The sequence below is a fragment of the Lynx rufus genome, unplaced genomic scaffold, assembly GCF_022079265.1.
Source record: "Lynx rufus isolate CCGP_SWC_20201006 ecotype Redwood Valley unplaced genomic scaffold, mLynRuf1.p SCAF_7, whole genome shotgun sequence".
NCBI lineage: Eukaryota > Metazoa > Chordata > Mammalia > Carnivora > Felidae > Lynx > Lynx rufus.
Genome location: NW_025814889.1, coordinates 66451065 through 66477687, shown reverse-complemented (window position 1 = coordinate 66477687; position 26623 = coordinate 66451065). Strand labels below are relative to the sequence as shown.

Below are 26623 nucleotides of genomic sequence, written 5' to 3'. Positions count from 1 at the left end.
ATTCCTAGGAGATTGGGTTCATACATACAAATATACTTGCCACTGTTTCCAACCCTCTTTCCTTTCACATTTTCATGTGTGTAGATATGCTTCTGGAAGTCAAATCTAGAAGGGGTCAACGTGGTACATCTATAAAGAGGGATGTCCCATTTCGAGTAATATCATGTATGTGTAAGATCTTTGACATAAGGGAGAACTGAGAGGCTGGAATCTAAATGAGCTGTATTTTAAATAATGTTATAAAACAATTCCTATTGCAAAAACTCTGCTGAAATTAATGGCAGCTAGTTTTCTCTTCCAAATGCCATCTTTAGAAATCAGTAATTTGGTTGGCTAGATAACAACTTATTTGTTGGTTGTCACTGGTCATCAGGTCTATGGAGATTTGATGGATTTTAGTGATTCACAACTAAGCATTAAACCTACCTCGGGTTTTGGGATATATATATATATATATATATATATATATATATGGTAATACACATATACATATACATATATATTACCATATATATATATGGTAATAATGAACACCTTGCATTTGCAAAGTGAATGGGCCAAGCTTAAATTCTATGATATAAATAACGGTGACATCCCTTAGGGTTTGTTTTACCACTTTAGTTCCTGTAATCTTTATCTTCTTCCTCTGTCGCATTACATTTCACCACTGCACTGAAAACCAGCATTTCTTAGCAGTGTGTGTTCAGATTACATAGGGTAGCAGAATACAAGTCCCCTCTAAACTACCAAATGCATAACATGTTTTTTATGTTGCTAGGTAAACTTCAGTAGTCACATTGACAAAGATTTTATGGTGAGAACTAACACGTATGCTTAGTCAATTCCTATCCCTCCCCAGCTAAACTGAGAAGACACCTGTAGAAGGCCTGCTTTCTGAGAAGGCAATGATGATTGTTTCAAGATGAAAAAACTCAGAATAACCATGTTGATATTAACAGTATACTTTTAAACCGTTATTATTGAAAATGAAATTTGGTGACTATTATCCATGTTAACATGGGATACCCTTGAAAAATAATGTCCTATTACATCGTGGTCATTAAGTTTTAGGAGTTTTGTATATTGTATTTGTGATTATTGATGTAAATAATAATAAGTTTTGAGTGTCTTAAGCTTTAATCCTTTTTGAATAAATTATTAATCATTTTGGTAGTATAGATGATGAAATGTCTTTGAGATATGAGTTATTAAAACAAGTACCATTTGAAATCTTAATGTTCAAATTAATATTTTATAAATATTAATCAAATTGGGATAACTTGAATATTATTTGAATACTAACAAAATGTAATTTTTGAGTGTACATAGTTCAGGGTTAAAGAACAATGAAGTTATGTATGGATTCTCTTTTAAAATATGTTATTAAATTATGCTCATAGTAATTTTTTCATGATTAGACTGTACGTTTGTGAAAAGCTTTAAGGTATAATTGGCAAATGTATGAAAGCTAATACTATATATTTTGCCCTTAATTTTAGTCATGATTTCATTGGAGAATTTACAACAAGCTATAGGGAACTTTCTAGAGGACAATCACAATTCAATGTATATGAGGTAAGGGGAATTCTATTCTATTATTTTCCTCTGGAATAAGTAAATTTATGCTCTGAAAGTATAGATTTTGTAAAGGATAATTGGCAAAGGTTAAGTAAGTACCAATATATGTAAGAATCTTTAAGCTTATTAAACAGACTTGTTTTGGAGACTGAATGATATTATTTCTCTTAAAGTTCCATGATCTTTTAACTCTGTTTTGAGAAATTTAAACATTCTTGCCAATGAAGCTTTTTATTGTTTTTAAAACTTCAATATGAATGCAAGTTCATTTTTTCATAAGCCTCACCCTTTGTGTTTTGCCTTCCTACCAACCTCCTCCCCCAAACCTTTTTTAATAAAAAGAGAAAAATAGGTGTTTTCATTATGTCAACATGGTGTTATAAGATTGAGCGACTTCCCTGTTGTTTAGTTGAAGACTGAAAGGAATGACAAAGCTTGATTCAGTCATGAAAGAAATCCAGGTTATTAAGGCAAGCACAGTAGTTGTTTCTGCCTTAAACCTACCTTGCCAGTTAGCTACCAGATATGTTTTGAGCACATGGTGTGTTTTGGCACTGTTAATACCTGAGCTAAGCTACCTGTACATTCTCTATAATTTTTTTTATTTAACAAACATCAATAGGAAAGGAGAATATTTTAGTATTAGTCAATAATCGTAACTCTCCCTGCCAGATTGACACTAAAATTGTACCCTCTTTTAAGTTAGGAGTGGAGCACTTTCCTTCTTCTATGGCAGTAGCATTTTATTCATTCACTTATTCATTCATTCACTTGTAAAAATGTTTATCGCATGGCTTTTATATTCCACATTCTCTGTTAAGATGGTTAAAAATTTCAGAGATACAGAGATGATTAAAAATTTCAGTGTGTAAGGGAGACTAACACATGAAATATGGTTTTTTATTTAAAAACATTTTTTTAATGTTTATTTTTAAGAGAGAGAGACAGAACATAAGCGGGGAAGGAGCAGAGAGAGAGGGAGACACAGAATCTGAAGCAGGCTCCAGGCTCTGAGCTGTCAGCAAAGAGCCCAATGTGGGGCTTGAACTCATGAACCGTGAAATCATAACCTGAACCGAAGTTGGATGCTTAACCAACTGAGCCACTCAGGCACCCCTGGTGTATTTTGTTAAGTGCTATATACTGTATAGTATTTTACTTAGTAGAGTATGAGATATTATAGAGCAAACTTCCCAGGCAAGAGCAAAGATGGGGTAAGCATCAATTTTTCTATCTGTGTCTTCCAGTGACGGAATATTAAGGCTCCATATAGGCAATGAAAATAATAGAAGACAGGTGGTACTTACCGATCCCTGTTTTCTCCACCTATCCTCGGGCTTCTATATCTCCAGCAAAACCTAAGCTTTTAAAACCCCCCTACAGCTTTCCAGACTGGTTTTGGCAGATAAAGACCTCTTGTCAGTTCCTGAGCTGATGGGATTACCTCCAGAACTGCAGTCATGCTGGGTTGGAGCCACTTTTAAAGCTGTTAGGTCTGCACTAGTATCTATGGTTGGGGTTGCTTTGATCAGAGTCTTGAATGGGCATGGATTCTATCTCATCCCTGAGTGGATGAGACTGGCTCTAGTACTTTATTCAGTAGGCTGGCACTGAACCAGTGTTCCTCTTCAGGGTATACAGTAGGGTCCTCAGTCAGTTGGCCTATTACTAAATGTGAGGATGTGTGTGGCTCCGGCCAGCACTTTTTGAGAACTCGTGTCTGATCACCTGATGGGTGTCTAAGCAGAACTGGCTGTGGACCATGCCTAAGAAGCTGTTTCAGGTACCATAGCCGAGACTTTGGTCTGTAGACCTGGCTTTGGAGGTACAGATGGGCATGTCTCCCACCAGGTCCCTGGGTGGGCTTCCTGATCAAGATCAGAGGGGCTGAGGCCTAATAAATATAAGGATATTTCATGATCTCCTGAGGTACAGACATGTGAGTGTCCCCTGGTGGGTCCTTGTGTCAGCAATACTCACAAACTATAGCTGGAAGGAGCTGAAACTAAGTATTGGGCCCTTTCAAGGTCTGGACAATTGCAGACAGGATTGTTTCTTACTGGGACCCTGGACCCATAGGACTGTTGGTGGACTGCAGCTGTGAAGGGGCTGGAGCAATGTATAGAGCCCTTTTGGGATCTCTAAGCTTGCAAAGAGCTTTCAGGATCTCCATGCATGCAGACAGGAGTGTCTCCTGCAGCCTTCATGTACCTGCAGGCCTTCAGGTTCATTTCAATAACATGTATTTGCACTCTGCTCCAGCCAACCTGGGCCGATTGCTTTTTCCTCTTTCTCAAATGTTGTCTTTCCTTTTTTTTATTGTAGCCTTAGTTTAAATTGATAAAGTTGAGTTCAAATACTACTTATTCATAAATTCTTTTAACTTGCTTTACCTGTCAAATGTTTCCTGTGTATTTTGGATTGGGATGTGCTGAAGGATCTTCTCTTAAAGCACTTACGTGTTCTTTTATCCTATTAGATCAACAGATTTTACTCATCTTCATATTCCCTATGTTCTTTGATGTCTTATATAATATAGGAGTGCAAGAATATTTTCCTCATGGAATAAATGGTCAAAAATTAAATCTTAGGTCCACAACCAGACCTTTACCAATCATCACAGAGCCTGGATGTCTGGTGGAAATTACTGCCACTGACAGCAAAAGAGTAACAGAGCCCTCATATATGCACACAGCCAGGTGATTTGCTATGTTAGTGTTCTTTACCTAATGACAAATTTACATCTCCTGAATATACTCTTCTTTGCTATACATAATTATTATTATTTAGGACCTAGGATGTTAAAGGTCTCTCTTGCATCAAGAAGATACAGATGGATAAGGGTAACCAATGCATAAAGTGATTGAGAAGAATATTACTGAAAAAGAAATTTTTTTTAAAGAAAACAGTCATGAGTAAATTTTATAGAGAAATTTTGGCCTAAGGACTGTACAGGAATCATAGTAAAGGCATTTGTAAATGAATAAATGCATCAGCAGTGAAGACAGCAGTTTGAACTACACATTTTATATATATTTTGTATAAATCCTATGTATGTTATGTATAAATCCTAACACATTGTAACTATCTGCTTTCAAGGTGGTGAATCCCAAAAAGAAAGGAAAAAAGAAAAAATATACTAATTCGGGAACAGTAAGTCAAATTTTATGTTATTCACTAAAGAGCCAAATAAATGAGTTTAAAAAAAAAAGTGTAACATTTACATTGAATAGTACTAAAGACTAAACTCTTGAAATTTCCCAAAACCCAGACAGGGCCTGTCTTGGTAATGTATTATGGATTCTTATACCCTCAGGAATGGGAGTTTTTGTTTTTTGTTTGTGTTTTTTTCAATTTAACCTAGGATTTTAATATGAAGGTGTATAATAGAAAAATGAACTTGCCGTGGGAATGGTTGTAATGGAGAATACCTTATAAAAAGTAGTGATCCAGCTTCCTGCAGGTTGTCCTCAGAATTCTGTGGCCTCTGTGGGAAGCTGAAGTTTTGTTATGAAATCTTCATTGAGTGGAATCACACTAGAGAGAATCAAGTCGGTATGAAAAAGTGTGTTAGTAAGAATGACTATACTCTTTACAGGCTACACTTAACTATTAAGACTCATGGCACATGAAAGTACTTGCTTATAGTGTGTTAAGATTTGCACCTTGTAGAATGCAGGTCTAAACCGGGACAGGAAGGTGTCGATGAAAGTATCTTAAGACTGTGAAAAAATCTTAAAATCATCCTATTCCTTCTTTTTGGAGAATTCAAGTGTGCCTTTTTTCCCCCATTGGAGTATTATTAACACACAATGTTATCATTCCAAGTGATTGATGCAACAATTCTGACCATTATTCCATGCTCACCACAATAAGTGCAGTCACTGGATTTCACCACACAACCTTATTACAGTGTTATTGACTATATTACCTCTGCTGTACTTTTCATGTCTGTGATATTTCTATTATAATATACTGAAGATTTTATCATCAGATTAAGTTTTCTTAGGAGAAGCAAAATCTAAGTTCTCTTCAAGTTTCCTTTTAAAGATGTATACTGCAAGACACTTAAAATATTAGCCCCATTACAGGAACATGACAAAAGCACACCTTTCCTCTCATAAGGTTTAACTCACTGATTCAGATTTTTTAGTTTTAACTATGTTTCAACTCCTTTAATCTTTCCCATTTTATCTAAAATGGGAAGTAACACCGTGTCATTGTAAATAATTTTCATGCTATTCTTCAAAGGAACTAAACTGCTCATGGGAAGGAGTTAGTTAATTTTTTTGACCCTTTTCCTTCTGCTAAATTTTAAATATAAGAGCAGTCAGTCCTAATGGATTTTAATAAAGAATAATATCATTATTGATTTTCAAAATGTAATGTTCCTCTCTAATATGAAATATGAGTTCCTCTCTAATAGTTAGAATAAAGTCCATTTAGGTTTCAGTTAGTACCAGCAGGTAATTTCTGCCTTGTTTCTTCCCTTTTCTTTTTCAGGTAACCTTACTCTCTTTTTTGGTAGAAACAGAAGTTTCATTCCTTGACTATATTAAAGGAGGGTAAGTCATTCACTGAAATTGTTTCATTGCTTAAACATTTCTTTCATTGTGTCTAGCAAGTTCTACCATTAGGTAACAGGCAACTGAAATGATCAACTTTAATATAGTCTGATGGCAGCCTTTTTGCACTTGTGTTACAGACTTCAGGAGATAAACACAAAGAGCTATTACTTTGGGGGAAAACTGTAACTTTCCTTTGACCAAGAGAAAAAAAATTCATTGTGTTAATAGTAGTTGCAGATAAAGCTATTTTATGTACTTTCAGAGAGTATTTTCACTTGCCTAACATATGGGACTTTTTATATGCACTTTTTATTATTTTTGAGATAGAAGAAAAGCTTAAGGGCTTGTTGTAAGTGTATATTTGAGCTCCAGAATATTAAAGAATGTATCTTGTCATAAAATCATAATGCAGAAATGAACGGTGAATAGTTACTTAGTTGCTCCCTACACTTCCAGGCAAGAATACATTTCAGAAAAAAAAAAAAAATGTTCTTGCAACCTTTCTTGAAATGTTTCAGAGTCCAAACAGGGTCTGTGTTGGTAATATATTATGGATTCTTATACCCTAGTGAATGGGGAGGGTTATTTTTTCCATTTTGTTCCTATTTTTAACCTAGTTGTCCCTGTTTTTTTTAGGGACAAGCATCCCCAGAGATAGAATACAATCATTCATTACCATACCATCTAAAATGTCCACATATTGTAATTTATTTGCTATTACTTACATTTACAACATACAAAAATGGTGAGAGGTAAATTTGAATGTGTTTAGTAACTTCATGACAAATAATAGCAGCCAGAGACAACACGCTTGTAAACCTCTTCCTAATTATGATTTAGCAGTCTTTTTTTTCCTAACACCAGTTCATGAATAGAATGCCATGAGGCAGAGGAAATGGATGAGGAGGCCAAAGGAACAAAGATAGTTGACCAAAAAACAGAGAGCTTGACCTTTTTGCTCTTAGTTAAGCAAACAAACAAACAAAAACCAAAGACTATACTTGCTTAAGTGGAGAACCAATGCTATATATGGACATCTTGCAATGTGCCACCTGGCTGCACAGACTCAGAAGCTATGGTGGTTGTTTCCATAAAGTTAAAGGAAAATGTACTAAAGTAGAAAAAAAATGTTTGCTGTTAAAACCTTCAAGAGTGAGCCTGTGAATAAGGAGAAAGGAGATGGATCTTTATTTAGCTTTACAAACCAGAAGGACACCCAAACTCAATTGGTGTGCTTGTCCAAAAAGGATGAGAGGAGGTGGTGTTTTTAAAGCTTCAAACCACAATGAGGGAGAAATTTCAGTTGGTATCATTTGCTCAGTGATTGGTTGGCCTCTTTTGCTCAGTATTGTGGGTTGGGGGGAAGTTTTCTAGGTGTCTAAACCTCAAAATGATTATCCTGATTCTAGTAAGTGACTGTTCTGTGACCTCCAACTGGTGACAGTTGCAAGATGGACTCAGAGCTGTCAACTGTTCCTTCACCCCTTTTCCTCTTCATTTCCCCTTTTTGATCACTGGTGTATGAAACATCACCATGGTCAATTATGGTGGGGGAAACTCATTATGGTAGAGTTCCTTGTTGCCCAAGTGCTTGTCTGCTTGATTCTATCCAGTCCTTCATAGGGGGTATAGGGATATACATTGGAGCAGTATACACAGAAGCTTAAGTCATCATAATTAGCTTGGGAGTGGAAGAGGAGACGAGAGGCACTTCTGGAAACAAACAAAACATATTTTATATAGCAACCAGATATTTAATCCAAACATTAATAGTCTCATTCAGTATTGTAGTCCAGGTTTAAAGATATTTCCTATTTTGTTAGGCAACCAACTAAAGAGATTGAATGATGGTAGGTAGCTTTTAATTTGTTGGAGGTGGGTTTGTTGATATTGTGAAGCCAAGAGCCCTGTGTGATTTTTTTTTTTTAATTTCTAATTCCATGTTGAACAAAGTATTTACCCAGGAGTAACAAGAGATATTAGCAATAGCACAGACACCCCCTTGTTCTACCAACCAGTAGTTAAGTGCTATTTGATTGTGTAGGACTACTGAAGCAAGAGAGTCCCAGGATCATTGTAAATTTAGTAGGGCTGAACCAGTTTCATGGGATAATTCCTATAGAACATTTGTGAGATTACATTGGGTGGGTTTGTGATAAGAAAATCCTCCCCAGGGGGCCAGCATGCCTATAGCCAGACCAAATCCAACAATTATTATACCTAAAGCCCTTTGGGTTCTATTAGGGGTAGGGTTGTGGGTAGGGTAGACAGATTGGGTTTTATGAATCCTAGAGTACAGTGTCCAGTGACCCAAGTATTGTTAATGCTTTTGAAGGCTAAGGCTTGGTTAGTTCTTCCATAAGGGTTTCCCATATAAGGACAGATAATTAAGAGGGCTGCCACAGATAAAAATACACCCTTCAGAACCACACCAAGATTCAGTTGCTCATGTTCTATTGTTCAGAGTGGTGCTTTTGATAATGGGGAAGGAAAAATTGGCACAGAAGGAAGATAGGGGTCCTGCAACATAAGGTTAGTGGAGATCACAGTAAGGATAGAATTTGGGATTTGTTTGGTTATAGCAAAACCTCTTACACATATTCCACTGATGAGACTTTCTATATGTCATTCCCTGGGAAATCACTGGACCCAAGTATTGATAGTAAGTTTCATCATTTGTCTTTTGTTCTGCGATGACCTGGTGGAGGGGAGTAGCATTAGGGGACGTGGATAAAATATGGTTGTAGCTTGATAGATTATAGTGATCAGTGACTGCAAAAGTGAGATTTACATCTGTAGAAACCAGACTAGGTCCCAGATGGACATATCTTATTTAAGAAGTGAAATTGTGGACAGGAGTAATGTCAAAACAAGGAAAGGAGGTTAAAGCAAATGGGGTTAGGGTACCTTTGAGAGAGTGAGGGGGAACAATTATATTTGACTAGAGTGTTGTGCATGATCTTAATGATCGTTATCTGTGGGACAATCTTCTTGAACCAAGGGGAGTTAATAGAGAGTATTTTGTATTTGGTTGGAGTGTTGTGTGGGTTATAATAACATACCCAACAATTTTTAGGGGGTATGTTTGGGACATGGGCTATGTTTGGGAAGGCTTAACAATGATATTAGTATTCCAATCACAGGGGTTCTCTCTTTGATAGAACATAGTAATATGGCTATTGTTAACTGGTTTTTCTTTTTGAATTTGTTTAGGAGTTGAGAACAAAGGGTAGGGACTATAGGACTAAGTCTTATTAAAGCCTGAGGGTCATTAAGGAAGTCTCCATTTAAGAACTCAAACCACAGGAAGAGCTAAGGGTCATAAAACTTCAAGCCAGTCTTGGGAGGGGGCAATAGAACAGTGATGAAAATGAGACAAAAGGGGAAAAAATAAGAACTAAAGTAAAAGTAGAGTTCTGGGTTGGTGCTGGATCTTGGGTCTCAGTTATTTCATTGGATATTGTCTGTTTCAGTTTTGGGTCTTGGGATATCTTCTGAAAGGGGAGTGGCTCACCAGTTATTTTCAGGATCTGGAGTCCTTTTTAAATGAGAAATGTGAATCCATGAGTTGGGCCCTGGTAGCTTTGTTGCACACGAGTTGGTTAGCAATACCTAATAAGGTCCTATTTTGGCGGTAAAGAATCTTTAAGTTGAAGTCTCTTCAAGTATACTGGATCTCCAGGCTTAAGGTCATGAGTATTTTCTTCATCTCCCAGGAACATTCTGTAAAATGAATCTTTAACAAGTTTGGCCTTTTCTCATGTATTCTGCAGAAGTCCCTTACAGTACTGGAGAATTTCTCCTTGTAACAAAGTGGAGGGCAAGTGACCCTTGATTAGGTTCATAGGATGCCTAGTGATGATTTGGAATGGAGACAATTGAGCTTTTCCAGTATGGCTAGATTTTAGATAAAAGGACAAGAGGCAGGGTTTGGGACCAGGGTTTTTTTTTTTTTTTTCGCAAATGTTTATTTATTCTTAGAGAGAGAGAGAGAGAGAGAGAACAACTGGGGTTGGAGCAGAGAGAGAGGGAGACACAGAACCTGAAGCAGCTGTGAGCTGTCAGCACAGAGCCTGATGCAGGGCTCAAACCCAGGAACTGCGAGATCATGACCTGAGGTGAAGTCGGACACTTAACCAACTGAGCCTCCCAGATGTCCCTGGCCAATTGAGTTTTGATTATGCCATTAGTTTGTTCAATTAATCCTGAGGGTTGAGGATGGTAGATGCAATGAAAATGTTGAAAGATGGATTAGATTTTGCAGATCTTAAAAAACAAACAAACAAAAAAACCGATTTTGCAGATCTCTTGGACAATTTGACCAGTAAAATGGGTTACTTGGTCACTATATAGCTGTCAAGAAATACCCCAATTGGGAATGATTTTTTTTCTAATAGGTTTTTGGCCACTGCTTTAGCTGTTGCCTGCCTACAAAGAAATGCCTTGGTCCAGTGAGAAAACTTACAGATCATTACCAATACATATTTATATTTGGTAAATGGGAAAAGCTGGATGAAATCAATTTGCAAGATGTCAAATGGCCCACTGAGAATTGACCTAAAGCAGCATGATATGGTTCTGCAGGATTGTGCAAGGGGAAAATTTTTGAAATATTTGTTGGGCAACAGTTGGAGATGGTTTCCGATACTGCTGTTGTGCCCACTGGACAATTTTACTTGTGCCCTAATGTGCCATATCTTGGATAAATTTTTAAAGGAGCTCTTTGGGCTCTTTTTGGTAGTTCAGGTTTGTTATTTGGTCCCACCCAAAGGTTGTCTTGGAGACATAGGAGCCTTGTTTCATCCATTTCTCCTTTACATCTTCAGTCATGTTTTGTTGAGTTTGTTTTAAGTAATTTGGGTTAATGGAATGAAGGTCATACAGATGGTTGTTTGCAAATCAGAAGTTTGAAGCACCACATTTTTGGCAGCCTGGTTAGCATGATTGCCCTTGGCTTCAGGGATATCAAGGTTGGAATGAGCTTGAATTTTTATAATAGCTAAGCCTAAAAGGGAAAGAGAATGGTGTCAAGGCAGTTTTCATATATAAGTTTTGTTTTTATGGATTGGCCAGAGGATGTTAGAAACTCTCACTGTTTCTGGAGCATACCAAAACCATGGGCAACCCCAAAAACATATCTGCTCCATAGACAGTGAGAGCTTTATTTATTGCCAATTGGCATACTCTTGTTAGAGCATGTAATTTAGCTTATTGGGCCTAATGAGCCTGGGGCAAGGAGCCTGCTTTGATCTTTTTCTCAGTGGATACTACAGAGTATCCTGCACTGTATTTTCCTTGACCATTTTTAATGTAAGATCCATCAATAAACCAAGTAAAGTGTGGATTTGGTAGGGGAGATTTATGAAGGTCTAATTGAGTAGTAAGTAATGAGTCAGTTACAAGGATGCAACTGAATTCAGTTGAATCTTTGAGGGGTAAGGGAAGTCAGGTAGCAGATTGAGAAGAGGACAAGAGTGTGGAATGATTGGAAAGGATAGATGGACTGGTGGATTGATGTTTGGTGTGGTGGGAATCTAAGAGGTTTTTTTTTTTTTTTTTTCCAAATGTTTATTTTTTTTTATTATTTATTTTGAGGGAAGGGTGGGAGGGGCAGAGGTAGAGGGAAAGAGAGAATGCTAAGCAGGCTCTGCTCTCAGCATGGACCTGACACAGGGCTTGATTTCATGACCACTAGATCATGACCTTAGTGGATATCAAGAGTAGAACACTTCACTGACTGAGCCACTCAGGTTCCCCTAAGAGAGTTTTAACTGTATGTGGGACTAATATCTATAGGGGAGAATTTAGTACGGTTGTTTTTTGTTTGTTTGTTTGGTGGCAGTAAGGAGTATTAAGGTGGCTGCTAGGGCATGGAGGCAGGGAGGTAATCCTTTGGCCAAAGGGCCTGATTAAAGTCTGTAATACCCTGTAAAGTCTGTGGGGCATTGTTGGCCTCCATACCTTTGGGTCAGGATTCCCAAGGTATTGCCAGAAAGTTCATGGACAAAAAGGAAGGGCCCGTTGGTAATTAGCGTATCCTGGAGTTGGGGAAGAGATGAGCTGTTTTTTTAAAGGTATGAAGGCATCACAGGTCTCTTGAGGCCATGGGTTAGGGTCTAGAGGGTTGCAGTCAGGAGAGCATATGAGGGAATATTAGGAATCCAAAGGTGATAGGATCCAGTTAGACCCAGGAAACCTCATTTATTGTCTTTTAGTCTGGGGTTGAGGGAATCGCGTGATGGTAGTAATTCTGTCTGGTTTTATTTTTAGCCCAACAGGTGTTAAAAGGTGGACTAGGAATTTGACAGAGACAGAGCAGAATTGTAATTTATCTGTAGATACTTTGTGTCCTTTGTTGGCTAATTGTTGGAGAAGATACTTCATGTCAATGAGAGAGGCCTTTAGGGTGGGGGGGGCATAAAATTGTTTATATATTGTAATAGTACAGATTTCCCAGGGAGATCAAAAGTCAGCATGGAGGATTTGAGAGAAATAGGGCTTTTGATATGTCCCTGGGGTAGGGCTGTGCAAGTGTATTGTTGATTGTTCCATGTAAAAGCAAAAGGATAATGACTTTGGGGGTCCATGAGGATGTTGAAAAGAGCACTGCATAGGTCAATAACAGAAAAAGTAGTTGTTTTAGTGGGTATATTAGAAAGGAGAGTGGAGAGGTCAGGAACAGTAGGGTGATGGGTTGTAGTGTTAACTGCCCTAAGGTCCTGAACAAAATGCCATCCTCTATTATGGGATTTTTAACTGAAAAAATGGGAGTATTGCAAGATTTCGTACTGGGCATGACCAATCCTTGGTTGATAAGGTCTTGAATAATATGAGTTATTCCTTTAATGGCCATAAGGCTTTACAAGTACTGCTTAATATTAGATAAGGGCTTTGGTGGATCAATTTGAATGGTTTTTGGGGAAGCTGAAATTATGTGTCCTATATTGGTAGAGGAAGTTGCCCGTAACTGATCAGGTACCTTTAGGAATGGGAGGGCAGTGGACTGATGGAAGAGTAGTATTTGGCAGATAGGTAGAATTAGGAATTCTGAAGATTGAGACGGCAGATCTAAAAATATTTCCTCTTTCCTTTTTGTGGCTGATTAGTCACCCCGATCATGGTAAATACTTTTCTACTCCAAGGAAGGGGATTGGAAAATAGAAAGGGATTGAAGACTGACTAAATTATTCCAGAGTCTATGAGAATGAAATGGTCTTCATTTTGAATCATTATAGGAATTTCTCCTGTGGTGTTTGCTAGGAGAAAGGGAAAAATCCCCTTTGTCCTCCGAGCATCCCTAATCTGATAAGAGAATTGTGTTTGAGATTTGTGGATTCTATTGGAGGAATCTTTTGTATTTCAGGCTTTCCTTGTTGAAATGTCTAGGTGTCTTGCAAAAGAAAAAGGGTTGTATCAGTTGAGCTGGATGTTTTAACTTGTGGCATGGATTTGGGGTTTGCTATTTGTAAAGCCATAAACTTCATTATTTGTTTTTGACAGCTCAAAAGTCTATTCACTCATATTTCTTTTTCTCCTTTGACAGCTTTTGCCACTCTTTTAGCAGTGGTTGCAAGGGTAAAGGAGTTTTGGTCTGCGAGTTGGCGTCATTTTATTTGACCAGAGTTCAGACTGAATCAAAGAGGCCCTCTGGAAACATTGAATTAAACAACTTGGTTGCTCTTTTATCCAATCTAGGGATTCCAGAATCAGACAAATTTTGTTTTGAATTATCAAAAAGCTCTGAAACAGGTTCTTCCTTTTTTTGATTAGTTTTTTGTATTGCCTTCTAATTTGTTGGAAGTGGCCACATTTAGGGAATCACTTTGATTAAATTTGCAGCTATTATTTTTTAACTTGCAGTTATTTTAGAAGGTTTTTCTAGGGTTTCATTATAAGGAAGTTTAAAATCCCATAGGGAGTCTTCCCATCCAGATTTATCCATCCATTCTTGGGCCTGTGTAGGTCCAACAAGCATGCATACTAGTTGGTAAAGGTCAGGAGAACCTAGATTGTAGGCACTGATAGTCAATGTTAGTTGTCAAGTAAACTGTTCTGAATTTTGGGGTGGGGGTAGGAAATTTTGAAAGATTTAGAAGTTCTGTTTTGGACCAGGGGGGTGAAACAAAGTACCTGATTATCAGAACTAGGGCCAATAACTTCGACTTTGACTTTAAAGAAGCTATGATGAAATCATTGGTTCATTTAGAAGCTTCTGAGTACCAATTAAAATAGACCTCCTATTGATGTTGTGAAGTAGGATAGTTTTGCCTCTAGAGTTCTGCTCTTACATATACCAATTTAGGGACAGCAAAGGTGCCCCAACAAGGCCAGTGAAGTTTTAAACCATCTTCAGTAATTTGAACCCAGGTTGAGACAAATGTACAGCTCCCTGGGCTGTGGTTTTTATACATAAAACCAGCGAGGGGGCTAGATGACAGCAGATCAGCAAGAGCTCTTTCTGAGAGATTGGTACCCATTTTATATTGGAATAATCCCTGCGTGAATTGTTAGCAGTTCTGAAGTGAGGAAATTTCCTGAAAGAAACGTCTCCTGACCTCTTCCAGGGTTGGAGATGTGAGAAGACTGTACCTTAATCACCTCCTGGGATTATAGAAGCCACAGGAAGAGAAGCAACAAGGGGCTTCCATGTATACTTTGGCAGGTCCAGAGGTTCATAGGAGGTACCTAGGAGGTTGCTTCACATCCCATCCTCATTGCCCATTGTTAAAGAACTTCAGGAACGAACCTATGAGCAAGGAAAAAGGAGACGAATCTTTATTTAGGTTTGGAAAAGGACAACCCAACACAGTTGGTGTGCCTATCTGAAGAGATCAAGGGAAGGTGGTGTTTTTAGAGCTTAAAACTGCAGTGATGGAGAAATTTCAGATTGCTCAGTGATTAGTTGACCTCTTTTGTTCAATATTGTGGGACAGGTCAGGAAACTTTCTAGATATCTGAACCTCAAGATGTTTATCATGCATACAGGAAATAGCTGCTCTTCTAAGAACTCTACAATAGGCGGAAGTTGCAAGGTGGAGTCAGAGCTGTCAACCTCTCCCTGGCCCCTTTCTCCCTCATTGCCAACTCTCATTAGTATTCCAATGTCTATGCATATTTTTATCTTTAGAAGATGGAAAATGGAAAGTTGAATTTGTCATAAAAAATAGATTCCTGTAGGGCCGCCTGAGTGGCTCAGTTGAGCGTCTGACTTTGGCTCAGATCATGATCTCATGGTTCGTGAACGTGAGCCCCACATGAGGCTCGCTGCTGTCAGCACAGAGCCTGGAACCTGCTTCAGATTCCCTGTCCCCCTCTTTCTCTGGCCCTCCCCCCCACCCTCTCTCTTAAGTAAAACATTAAAAATAGATTCCTGGGGCACCTGGGTGGCTCATTTGGTTGAGCATCCAACTTCGGCTCAGGTCATGAGCTAATAGTTCATGGATTCAAAACCTGTGTCAGGCTCTGTGCTGATAACTCAGAGCCTGGAGCCTGCTTTGGATTTTGTGTCTCCTTCTCTCTTTGCCCCTCCCCGCTCTCTCTCTCTCTCAAAAATAAAATAAACATTAAAAAAATAGATTCCTGGGATGCCTGGGCGGCTCAGTCAGTTGAATGTCATAATGTTCAGGTCATAATGACCTGAATGTTCAGGTCATAATCTCACAGTCTGTGAGTTCAAGCCCCACGGCGGGCTCTGTGCTGACAGCTTGGAGCCTGGAGCCTGCTTTGGATTCTTTGTCTCTCCTTCTCTCTGTCCCTCCCATGCTCATGCTCTGTCTCTCTCTGTCTCTCAATAATAAATAAATGTTATTAAAAAAATAGATTCCTGTCTAAGTAAACACCTTAGTAGCTATAAATAATAGTTGATTAAAAAAAAGATGGTAAAACAATGGACATTCCTTAACATTCTCTTTATAAGATTTAAAAAAAAAAGTGCTTGCTATGTCTGGCTATAATTAGTGTGTTGAAATAATGATCAGAAGCTTTAAGTGTGAAAATTTCCTTTTGGTTTTTGTTTTGTTTTCTTTTACTTTGTGAGCATGTAAAATGTGTGTTTATATGAAAGAAACACCCTGTATGTTTTGTCAGCAGTGCCAATCTAGTAATAGTTTGATGTGAGTCTACTAGTAAAAGACATTTTCAAAATCTGTTACCATTAAATCTCTTTTATTGGTTGTGCATATTCTCCTTTTGAGGATCCTTAGGACTAATTACGCCAAATAGGTTTTCTACAGTATCTAGAGCAATGATGGTCTTGACTGTATCATGTTATCATATTTTTCTGCTGCTTATAACCTCCAAGATTCTTTTTTGACTTACACACTTCCTACATATAGGAAGTGTGTTCTGGAAGAAACACTAGTGATGTTTTTTTGCCAGGAGTCTGTATATAAATGGAGTCCCAACCTATGAGGTACACTTTGTTCTAATCATATCTTCCTGTCTTCTAATTCTTCCTTTATTTTTTTTTAATTTTTTTTAACGTTTATTTATTTTTGAAACAGAGACAGAGCATGAACGGGGGAGGGGCAGAGAGAGAGGGAGACACAGAATCGGAAGCAGGCTCCAGGCTCTGAGCCATCAGCCCAGAGCTCAACGCGGGGCTCGAACTCACGGACCGTGAGATTGTGACCTGAGCTGAAGTCGGACGCTTAACCTACTGAGCCACCCAGGCGCCCCTAATTCTTCCTTTATAAGAATCCATTTTTGATTTACAAATAGGGCCAGGGAAAATAAAGGTTGAATTTCAATCTAACTGGACTTATATTACTTTATATATGAATATATTCAGAACATAAACAGAACATAAAAATGTTATTTACATATAATGTGTTATCTTCATACGTAGGTATATATATTAAATGTATTATCTTTTAAATATATTGCAATTACACACTTACCTATTATCATTATTTGTAATATGTATAATATAGAATTGTTAATAATATGCTGTTTCTTTTGATGATGAAATGCACATCAATAGACAAAATAATTATCATATTCTGTCTTTATGTGTCTTTGCTCTTAAGGACTTGTTAAGCAATTGAGTAAAGAATTTAAATTCTGATTTTTATTAATGATACCATGAGGTGGTTTATCATGACACTCCTCATGACATATAATGGCAGACAAATAATTTCATATAGCCAAGTTTCAGTTTCCTACAGTTCACATGAGTCTCTATAGTTCTATAGTTTATCTGTGAAATGATGGCATTCAACTAGATTTTCCAGCTCTTTCATGGCCTTAATGATATTTATTTTCCAGTTCTCTGAAGTTATTGTTTATATTCTTACAGAAGACTTACTCTAACCTATCAACTTACTATACAATGTAATTTGTATATAATAATAGCTAGCATCTTCTGACTACTTATGTGTCAAGCCAGAGCTAAATGCCTCATGGGAATTAACTTTAGTCATCTTTCCATTGGTCTCTTTCCCCTGGTGCTCACCTACTTTCTCCTCTTTCTTTCATGAGTAATATTTTCATTGATAATTTTCTCTTTTTCCAAAAATCATTAAAAAGAAGCTCATTTACTTAACTTTTAGTCTGTATGTATGTAATATTTATGATCTGATTGATGTCAGTCAAAAATACAGTTTAATTTACATAGCCTAATGGAAAGTGATCGCTTAGCATGCGGAATATCTAAGAATTTTATTATTAGATATTTATGAAGATTTAAACTTCATTTAACTGTGAGTTATGGGGATTGATCAGAGTACTTACTTCACAGAATGCCTGATGGGTTCTGATTATAAGAAATGAAGGGTAAAGTTTCATGTTCCTAGCTTTCTTAAAGATTTCTGTTGGTATGAAAATAACAAATTATAGCAATTTGAGAGGAAAACACCAATATGAAAACCAAGGTAGAAGTACAGCTACAAATATCTAATCTAAATATTCAGTACATTATTTTTATTTTTATTGATAAATTTCTGTCAATTTTTTTTTCCACCTGTTTAGACATTGAAACATTTTGGCTTTCTACCCTTGCTATTAAGAAACTCAACCTCCAAGTAGATAAATGCACTGAAGTGAAGGGAAGTCATATAAAAAACAGACACATAACTACAAAAAAATTCTGAATAATAGTAACATGGAATATAATGCGCTGCATTCATTTTAAATTAGGAAAATTATAATAATTGACAATTATGTATAGTTTCAGTAAGTGGCTACTGACTTTTGTGAACATCAGTCAGAATTTCTTACAACTTAAAGTCTTAAAATTGTTAAATACTTTGGTTTTATTTCATATTCTTCATTATTTTTTTTTCAAAAATGAAATACTTTTATTTTTTCTTATTTTATTAGTGTTTTATATTCAGGTTTGGGGGAAAGAAGTATTATGTCTCCCAAATTTTAGGCATAAAAATATTTGTGTTTTGCATTATAAACATAAAGTGTGAATAGTAAGAAGGAAAATTAGGTAAAATGAACATAATTTAGTATGAAGCTAGATCCTCTGTAATCATACCTTCTAGAGATGATCATAGTTAGATATTTGTGTGCACAATATTCTATAATGTATATTTTGTTCATTTAAATATATTGTGTATATGTATATATCCTTGTCAGTACTTACTTAATCTACTTTAAGTTTTCCATTATATGGATGTACATAATTTAGTCTAAAATTTTTCTGTGACTGGGGCGCCTGGTTGGCTCAGATGGTTAAGCCTCTGACTTTGACTCAGGTCATGATCTCGCAGTCCATGAGGTCTAGCCCTGCACTGGGCTTGGTGCTGACAGTTCAGAGCCCGGAGCCTGCTTAGGACTCTGTGTCTCCATCTCTCTCTGCCCCTCCCCACTGGCACTCTGTCTTTGTCTCAAAAATAAACGTTAAAAAAAAATTTTTTTTTAATTTTCATGATATACACTTCAGTTGCATCCGTTTTATTTTCTTGTTATAAACAAGGCTGCAATGTTAAAATCCTGGTGCAAACGTTTTATGTACGTTACTAAGCATATCTACAGGGACGTTTCCTAGGAAGAATGTTGTTCAATGAAATGGAATGTATATTTTACAGTTTGTTAGATATTTCTAAATTGTGTTGCTGAAAGGGTAGCAGTAATAATCATTTACACTCCGAACACTTTCATTTGTATGTGAAAGTTTACTCTATCCTTACCAAATAGTGCCACTCCTTTTTTATTTTTGATGAATTGATAATGTTATAAGTCATTGTCAATTTTTTTTTTTTTTAGAGAGAGAGAAAGAACAAGCAGGGGGAGGGGGCAGAGGGAGAGAGAGAGACAGAGAGAGAACCTGAAGCAGGCTCCACGCTCAGTGCAAAGCCCAATATGGTGCTTGATACCACAACCCTGGGATCGTGACCTGAGCTGAAATCAAGAGTCAGATGCTCAGCTGACTGAGCTGAGTCAGTTTTTATCCATGAAACCTCTGTTTATTAGCTCTTGTGATGTCTTTTGTAAAAGCTCATGTCTTTGGAAACCCAAGTTTCAACGCTCCCCCCCCATTTTTTGTTGTTGTTGTTGTTGTTTTGCTTTTCCTCTGCTCCTTCTTCCACCAGTTCTACCTAAAAGATTTAGTATTTTCTTTTTTTTTTTTTTTTTTCAACGTTTTTATTTTATTTTTTTGGGACAGAGAGAGACAGCATGAACGGGGGAGGGGCAGAGAGAGAGGGAGACACAGAATCGGAAACAGGCTCCAGGCTCTGAGCCATCAGCCCAGAGCCTGACGCGGGGCTCGAACTCCCGGACCGCGAGATCGTGACCTGGCTGAAGTCGGACGCATAACCGACTGCGCCACCCAGGCGCCCCAAGATTTAGTATTTTCAACTGAAGACAGAAAGGTAGCTGAAAGCTACATCCTTTAACTGTGGTCAAGTCTTCAGCTGAACTTCCCCAGTATTCACATCTTAGTCTTTGATTGAACTCCTCTTCAGCACACATCTAATAAGACTCTTCTTAATTTAGCCATCTGTTCTTCCCTTTTATCCTGTGATTACACTGAAGAACAATGAAATAAGCTGGCACTTTAGGCTGCAATCAGCCAAGCAACCCAAAGTAGTATTTTGGAGGTCATATTAGTACATTTGAAGATTTGTGGAATTATCAAGGTTAGCTTTTTTGAAGAGCTGCTATGCCATCTTTCCAAGTAAGTATGATATTTCTGAAGTGATTGGAACAAAGTGTTCAATTCCACTTTGTTTTTATAATGAACTGTAGTAATTACTCACTTTTAACTTGCAGGAACATGGCAATAGTTGTTACAGGTGTTTGTGGATTGTTTTATGGCTGACTTGGGTTAGCATCATTGTTGCTAATTTGGGTGGTATCAGTTCAGGGGCCAATTCATCATATTTTTTCTAATCTAGGAGAAACTCTTGTTAATTTATGATTATGCTGAACTTTAGTTGACAAGTAAAGCTAGAGGTCTTCAAAAAAGTTAAAAAATCATCATATACAATATGAGTAACAGTTGGTACTCTGGCTGGCTCTGGGCTATCCAAAATAAAGTTAGTTGAGATTTTCCTGCATTTATTTTGTGCTCTGCATTAATTTTGTAAAATATTTCCCTTGCATGTGTAGGAGCATGAGAAAAGCAAAAGATGGCAAACAGGTGACCGATGTGGAATAACAGCTTGTGATTAAACTCTTAGAAAGGAATTCTTGAATTTCCTTTTAAAATTTCGTCTATCTTCTTGTGTCAGCTCACAAAAAATAATTCAATAGAAAATTATAAGAACATTATTTGTTTTCTCATGAATCTAAGTAGAAATTATGCAGAGTTAAGAATGAACACATTTAAATACTAAACAAAATTATTTTCATAGTCCTTTAATATTTTCCCATTCAAAGGAACATGATAGGCCTAATTTTTAGTATTGGGTGTTCTAGGTTTCCATTGCTTTAGTTGTTATTGATGTAGATATTTACATGAAAATATAACCCTGATTGTTTGTGAAGCCATACTTTCATTCACAATCTCGGTTCCTCAAATATTCTGTTTAGCTGTGATAGTCAGGTTTATGGATTCAGGCACACAGTGAGCATATGAGACCAATGCATTCTAAATCAGCCAATATTTATGCAAATATTCTCTGAAATAAAAATCTGATTTTTAGAACTTATTTTTGGTGAAACAGTCCTGTGCTTTTCCTGGAGCATGAGACATATTCTATGACTTGAGGTCATAGAGAGGTTTATTTTCTAAGTACAAGACTAATATCTATAAAGGAGGTCTCACTGTAGAGTAATAAAAACTGCCTCTTTTGGATTGTTGAATATGAGGTCATTTTTTAAAAATTATACTCTGTACATTTATCCCAGTAGTTATTTTATTGTTTACTTATTAAGAAATCATTTTAAATATTAAAAGTCTGATATAATTAGCAACTAAAGATATTTATTCAGGAATCTCTAATCTATGGCTTTGAATACCCAATAACTACTAATAAGGACAATGTGAGATTCATATAAAGTCACAACTGCTCTGAAATCTGAGATTCTGCTTTAGGGTAGCATTATCATTATTACAATTATTATCTGTGAAATGTGTTTATTGACTTCTACAGATCTGTAAAATACATATTTCTATATTTCCAGTGGATCACACTATAACTATCTCAGGGTAGAATCATAAATATTAATTTAGTTTTGTCTGCCCTTCAGTCCTCTATGTGTCTGAAGTCTTCATGAAACTCTTCACTCCGCCAGTAACATGACCAAGAACAAATATCTATAAAGTTTTCCATATCTCTTTGACTGGCAGATGAAGGAGGAAAACAGATCACAAATTCTGCATCTGAGTCTAAAATTCATGTTCACATGAAATTCATGTCAACATTGAATCCTAGTCCATGCTTTATTAGACTATTAAATGTATTAGAAACTTGCAGGACTACAGACTGTCTTTTTCTTCCTCTGAAGAAAGCCCAAACTCTCAACCAACCTCCCATGAGCTACAAAAGTCCCTACCACTTATATGGAGTGCTCACTAGTTTTGTTGGGTGTCATTTTAATTTGTCTGTTTATATGATTTATCTTCTCAAGGAGATTGGCAATTTTAAAATATTTTTAATAGAGCTAAACACCAAGTAACCACTGAATAAATCCACATTAATGAGAAAGCTATTTTAAACCTGTCTTTCTTCTCTTTTTTCCCCCAAATCTCTTAGCATAATGAAACGTTATAAACAAATACGACTTTTAAACAAAGAGTGTGACAATTCAGTGACCTATGTTATAAACCCCCGTGTCTGTGTCCTCAGACTTTATCTTCTTTCCACAATGCATACCACAATCACCAAACAAAACAGATAAATCAGGGTTTCTGGAATAAGAAAAAATGCTTTTTATGTTGCCTCTGCCAGAAATTATCTCAACTTCACTCATATCTGGGTTTGTAGTGACTTCAAGGAAAGACAAGATCAAGATTAAAACCATGGACTGTTTGTTTTCCCTCAGATCTTAGCAGAAAGGGACCATGAGAGAGGGTAATAGGTAAAACACTAAGTGGGATAATTCCGGGAAGGAATTAAAATCATAAGTAAATATTTGACAAAACGTCAGGTCAATTGCAAAGATATGGTTGCTGATAACTGAGGCAGTGCATAGTAGTGATCAAGAATTTAGGTTCTGGCATTAACTGCCTGGTCCAAATTCTAAATCTGTTTCTCGTTAGCATAACCTGTTTCCATTTATATGAAATAGGAATAAAAATAATAGTGCATATCTCATGCAGCGGCTGTGTGGATTCAGTAGCAGAGAGTTAACCCCAATAAATGCTAGCTACTATTTTTCTGAATAATTTGAACTTGTTTAAATTTCCAATGTGTCCTATCTCATTTGGTCTTCATAATATCACTGGTGGTAATTGTCCTGCTTATCAGAGACATGGAGAGAAAAAGATATATTCAAATTTACAGAGTCAATAAAAGTAATTTTTTATAGTTCACTTCTCTTTGGAGGAATTGCCAAGACATTCCCTACATTCCAATTTCAACCCAATCTCTTGATCCTGATTCTAAAATTTGTCTGAAATTATAAATAAAAAGTTTATATTCTATTTTAAAAAAAGTAAGAAGTCTTGGAGGGGATAAAAAAGCTACCTACCATTATAAGCTAATTTTAAAGGCTAACGTGGGCTTTTGACACTGCTTATTTTAAGGGTGAGTTAAATATCAGTAAGTCCTCTTATCAACAAGTTCCATAAGGATTTCTTTTCCTTAAAAATACTTGAAGCAAGTTCAATGATGTTGTAAAATGTTTGCCTTACTTTTATAAAATTGGGAGCGTTATATTGGGTAGGTTGCCTCAGGGCGCACATCTTGCCAGAACATGAAATACTGTAAGTTTTTTTTTTTTTTCCTAACTAAATCCAATTTCTTATTTGAAAACTGAATATCCCTGTCTAGGTTTTTTATAGTGTTATTTGTTGTGGCACCCAAGTGTTTTATATTCATCAAATCAGTGGAGAGCTAAACCCTGCAATGCTGAATGGGGGTAAATCTAATAAAAACAAAGCCATTCTGCCTTCTATAAATACATTCACATAGAATATTATCATCTATAAACTAAACTAACCTAAACTAAGATTTAGAAAATAAACTTTTATGAATATTAAAACTCATAAACTTTGTTTTGGTTAATGCATGATTCTGATTTTTACATGTTTAAATACATGCTTGAAAAGGCTAGAGATGTCCAGGTACATCTTTTAAGAGTGTGGTTTCATTAACAGCTTATGTTATTTTTCAAATGATTTTTTTCAGAGGCATTTATTTCACAGTCCAAGGAAACTGCATGTATGTTTTGTCATGAGAACTAGCACTAAGTTAGCCCAAACATTGACAATGTTTTGTATCAGGCAGTTTCTTAGTTATATTTTATGATCAGAGTATGCACTTCTAGCCACACATTCTCTAACATAGTTCCTCTCTGGTGGGCAGTTGACCTGGTGGGCAGGTTGTGATAGAGTAGGAGAATCTTATCATTTACATTGTTTAGAATTGCTGATTTATGCTTATATTAAAATGTGGACCGAGTATTAGAAGATTAAGTTACTGGTTTTAAATCATCTACGGACAATGCACTTCCTACTGTCTACACTGGTTGGGAGTTTATTACCCTATACTTGATATACCAATGACCAACACTATGAGAAGAAGTAATGAAAAAGAAATATGTGTTAATGTTAAGAGAGAACTGTCTCTTGTGACCCAGCAGAGGAAAGGATTCATATGAACCAGGAGACGATGACATGGATTCTTCAGGAGATTTGTCCTCCAGCATGTAGAGTAATTGTTATAAGCAGGTACTTCAGGGTTTTATTTTTATTAGAGGACTTCTTCAGTGTAGCTATTACCTGTTTATCATATGAGAAAGCTGGGGATCAGAGACTTGGTAATCTTGCAGAGGACTCACAACTAGCTAGCTAGTTGTGACTCTGGGTTTCAAGCTCCTCAATCTATGAGTGAAAAGTTCATAGTCTTTCTACTAGGGTTCATTACCTCTTCAGCACCTACCTCACATTAAATGGGATGCTGTTGGATAGTGCTTGCATTTTTGTTTGTTTGTTTCTTTGGGGTGATGTTTTATTGTTTATTTTGATGAGGTCAGTTGTAAGATATTTTCTAAACTAGCGATTTGAAAAAACTTTGGCCATCTTGTAATACCTTTCTTGATAAGAAGCTCTTTAACTGCAAGACTCTGTGAAGTTGTACTTCAGAACCCTCTTATTGTGTTAAAAAATACTGAACTCAATCTTCAAAGTCTAGAGAAAGCACAAAAGTTTGGTAATTGATGAAAATTGGATTTAGTAAGGATCAAGAATATTAGTGTAAATAGTTGAAGAACCACATTGTTTGTCCCATTGCTTTTCATTCTTACTTTTGACATTTTACTGATCCATCAGAAATCCAGACTGTTTGGAAGGATAGAAAAGAAAATAAGGCACGAGTCATAGCTTACAGTTACTTTATGCCAAGGGATTTTGTTGGTACCCATCTGGGAGGTACCCAGATAACACCATTTTTAAAAAATCATTTATTTTTGAGAGAGAGAGTGTGTGTGTGTGGGGAGGGGTTGCCGAGAGAATAGGGGACAGAGGATCAGAGGTGCAGTCTACAATGACAGCACAGAGCCCGATGTGGGGCTTGAACTCATGAACTGTGAGATCATGACCTGAGCTGAAGTCAGAATCTTAACTGACTGAGCCCCCCCAGGCACCCCCCAGGTAGCACATTTCTACTGTGCTGCAGTTTGGAGTTGGGCAGGTTGGGACCTTTGTAGCCGGTATAAAGGAAAGAAAATCTGACATGGGAGAGTCAGGTTCTGAGAAATAACCTGAATCTCTGGTAGGTCCAGAAATTTGATAAGCACTGGGAGCTCCAGTTTTCAAAGAAGTATGCTAACTCAGATCCGAAAAAGCTAGCATCAATAATGGTGATAAGGGGCACCTGGGTGGCTCAGTTGGTTAAGTGTCCAACTCTTGATCTCAGGTCATGATCTCACGGTTTGTGGATTCGAGCCCCATGTCAGGCTCTGCACTGACAGTGTGAAGCCTGCTTGGGATCCTCTCTCTGTCTCTGTCTCTCTGCCCCTACCCCACTTGTGCTCTCTCTCTCTCTTTCAAAAATAAATAAATATACTTTAAAATTAAAAAAAAATATAATTGTGATAATAAGCATCAACTACTTATTGAGTGCCTGCTAAAGGACAGGTGCTTGTCCTCAAAACAACAATCCAAGGAAGGTTTTATTATCCTTAATTTAGTATAAATGAGCTGCAGGGAGGTTAAATAGCTTTTGCAAGATCACATTGCAAGTAGGTGAAAGTGTTTATATTTGAATTTACATTTGTGTATCTCAAAGCTTGCCATCATTCTAGATCTCACTTGCTGAGGGCAATTAATCCTTTGACTTGTTTATGGGCACCGGAAGCAGGGATTTTGAAGATGCAGCAAAATTTAGAATCAGGTAATGTTTTTGTTGTTGTAATTGTTAGGTAGTTGAACTACTTTTAAGAAAAAGGGAAAAGCTGATAAAGGAAAGGGTTTAGGCCATGGTGAGCTAGTGGTAAGAAGGGTTGGGCTGGGGGCGCCTGGGTGGCGCAGTCGGTTGAGCGTCCGACTTCAGCTCAGGTCACAATCTCACGGTCCGTGAGTTCGAGCCCCGCGTCAGGCTCTGGGCTGATGGCTCAGAGCCTGGAGCCTGTTTCCGATTCTGTGTCTCCCTCTCTCTCTGCCCCTCCCCCGTTCATGCTCTGTCTCTCGCTGTCCCAAAAATAAATAAACGTTGAAAAAAATTTAAAAAAAAAAAAAAAAAAGAAGGGTTGGGCTGGATGATAGTGGTGCCTGAGGCAAGTGAACCAGAGATTCAGGCTAGATTCTAGAACCCAAGAGAGAAAGAGAGTACATGTCGGTTTATCAAGGCAGAAGCATAGTCTTGGTGCCAGCGTGGCGAGAATAAGAGGAATATTAGAGCTAAGTGGGCATCTCAATTTCA

At 37.1% G+C, this 26623-nt stretch overlaps 1 protein-coding gene across 1 annotated transcript in view; it reads left to right on the top strand.

Moving 5' to 3' along the window:
* CPNE8 (copine 8) overlaps positions 1 to 26623 on the top strand; it is a 232642-nt gene that overhangs the window by 148638 nt on the left and 57381 nt on the right. The window contains exons 11-13 of the mRNA XM_047065738.1: positions 1500 to 1575; positions 4678 to 4731; positions 6082 to 6143. Of these exons, the coding sequence (XP_046921694.1) occupies positions 1500 to 1575; positions 4678 to 4731; positions 6082 to 6143 (192 nt within the window). The remainder of the gene's footprint in view (positions 1 to 1499; positions 1576 to 4677; positions 4732 to 6081; positions 6144 to 26623) is intronic.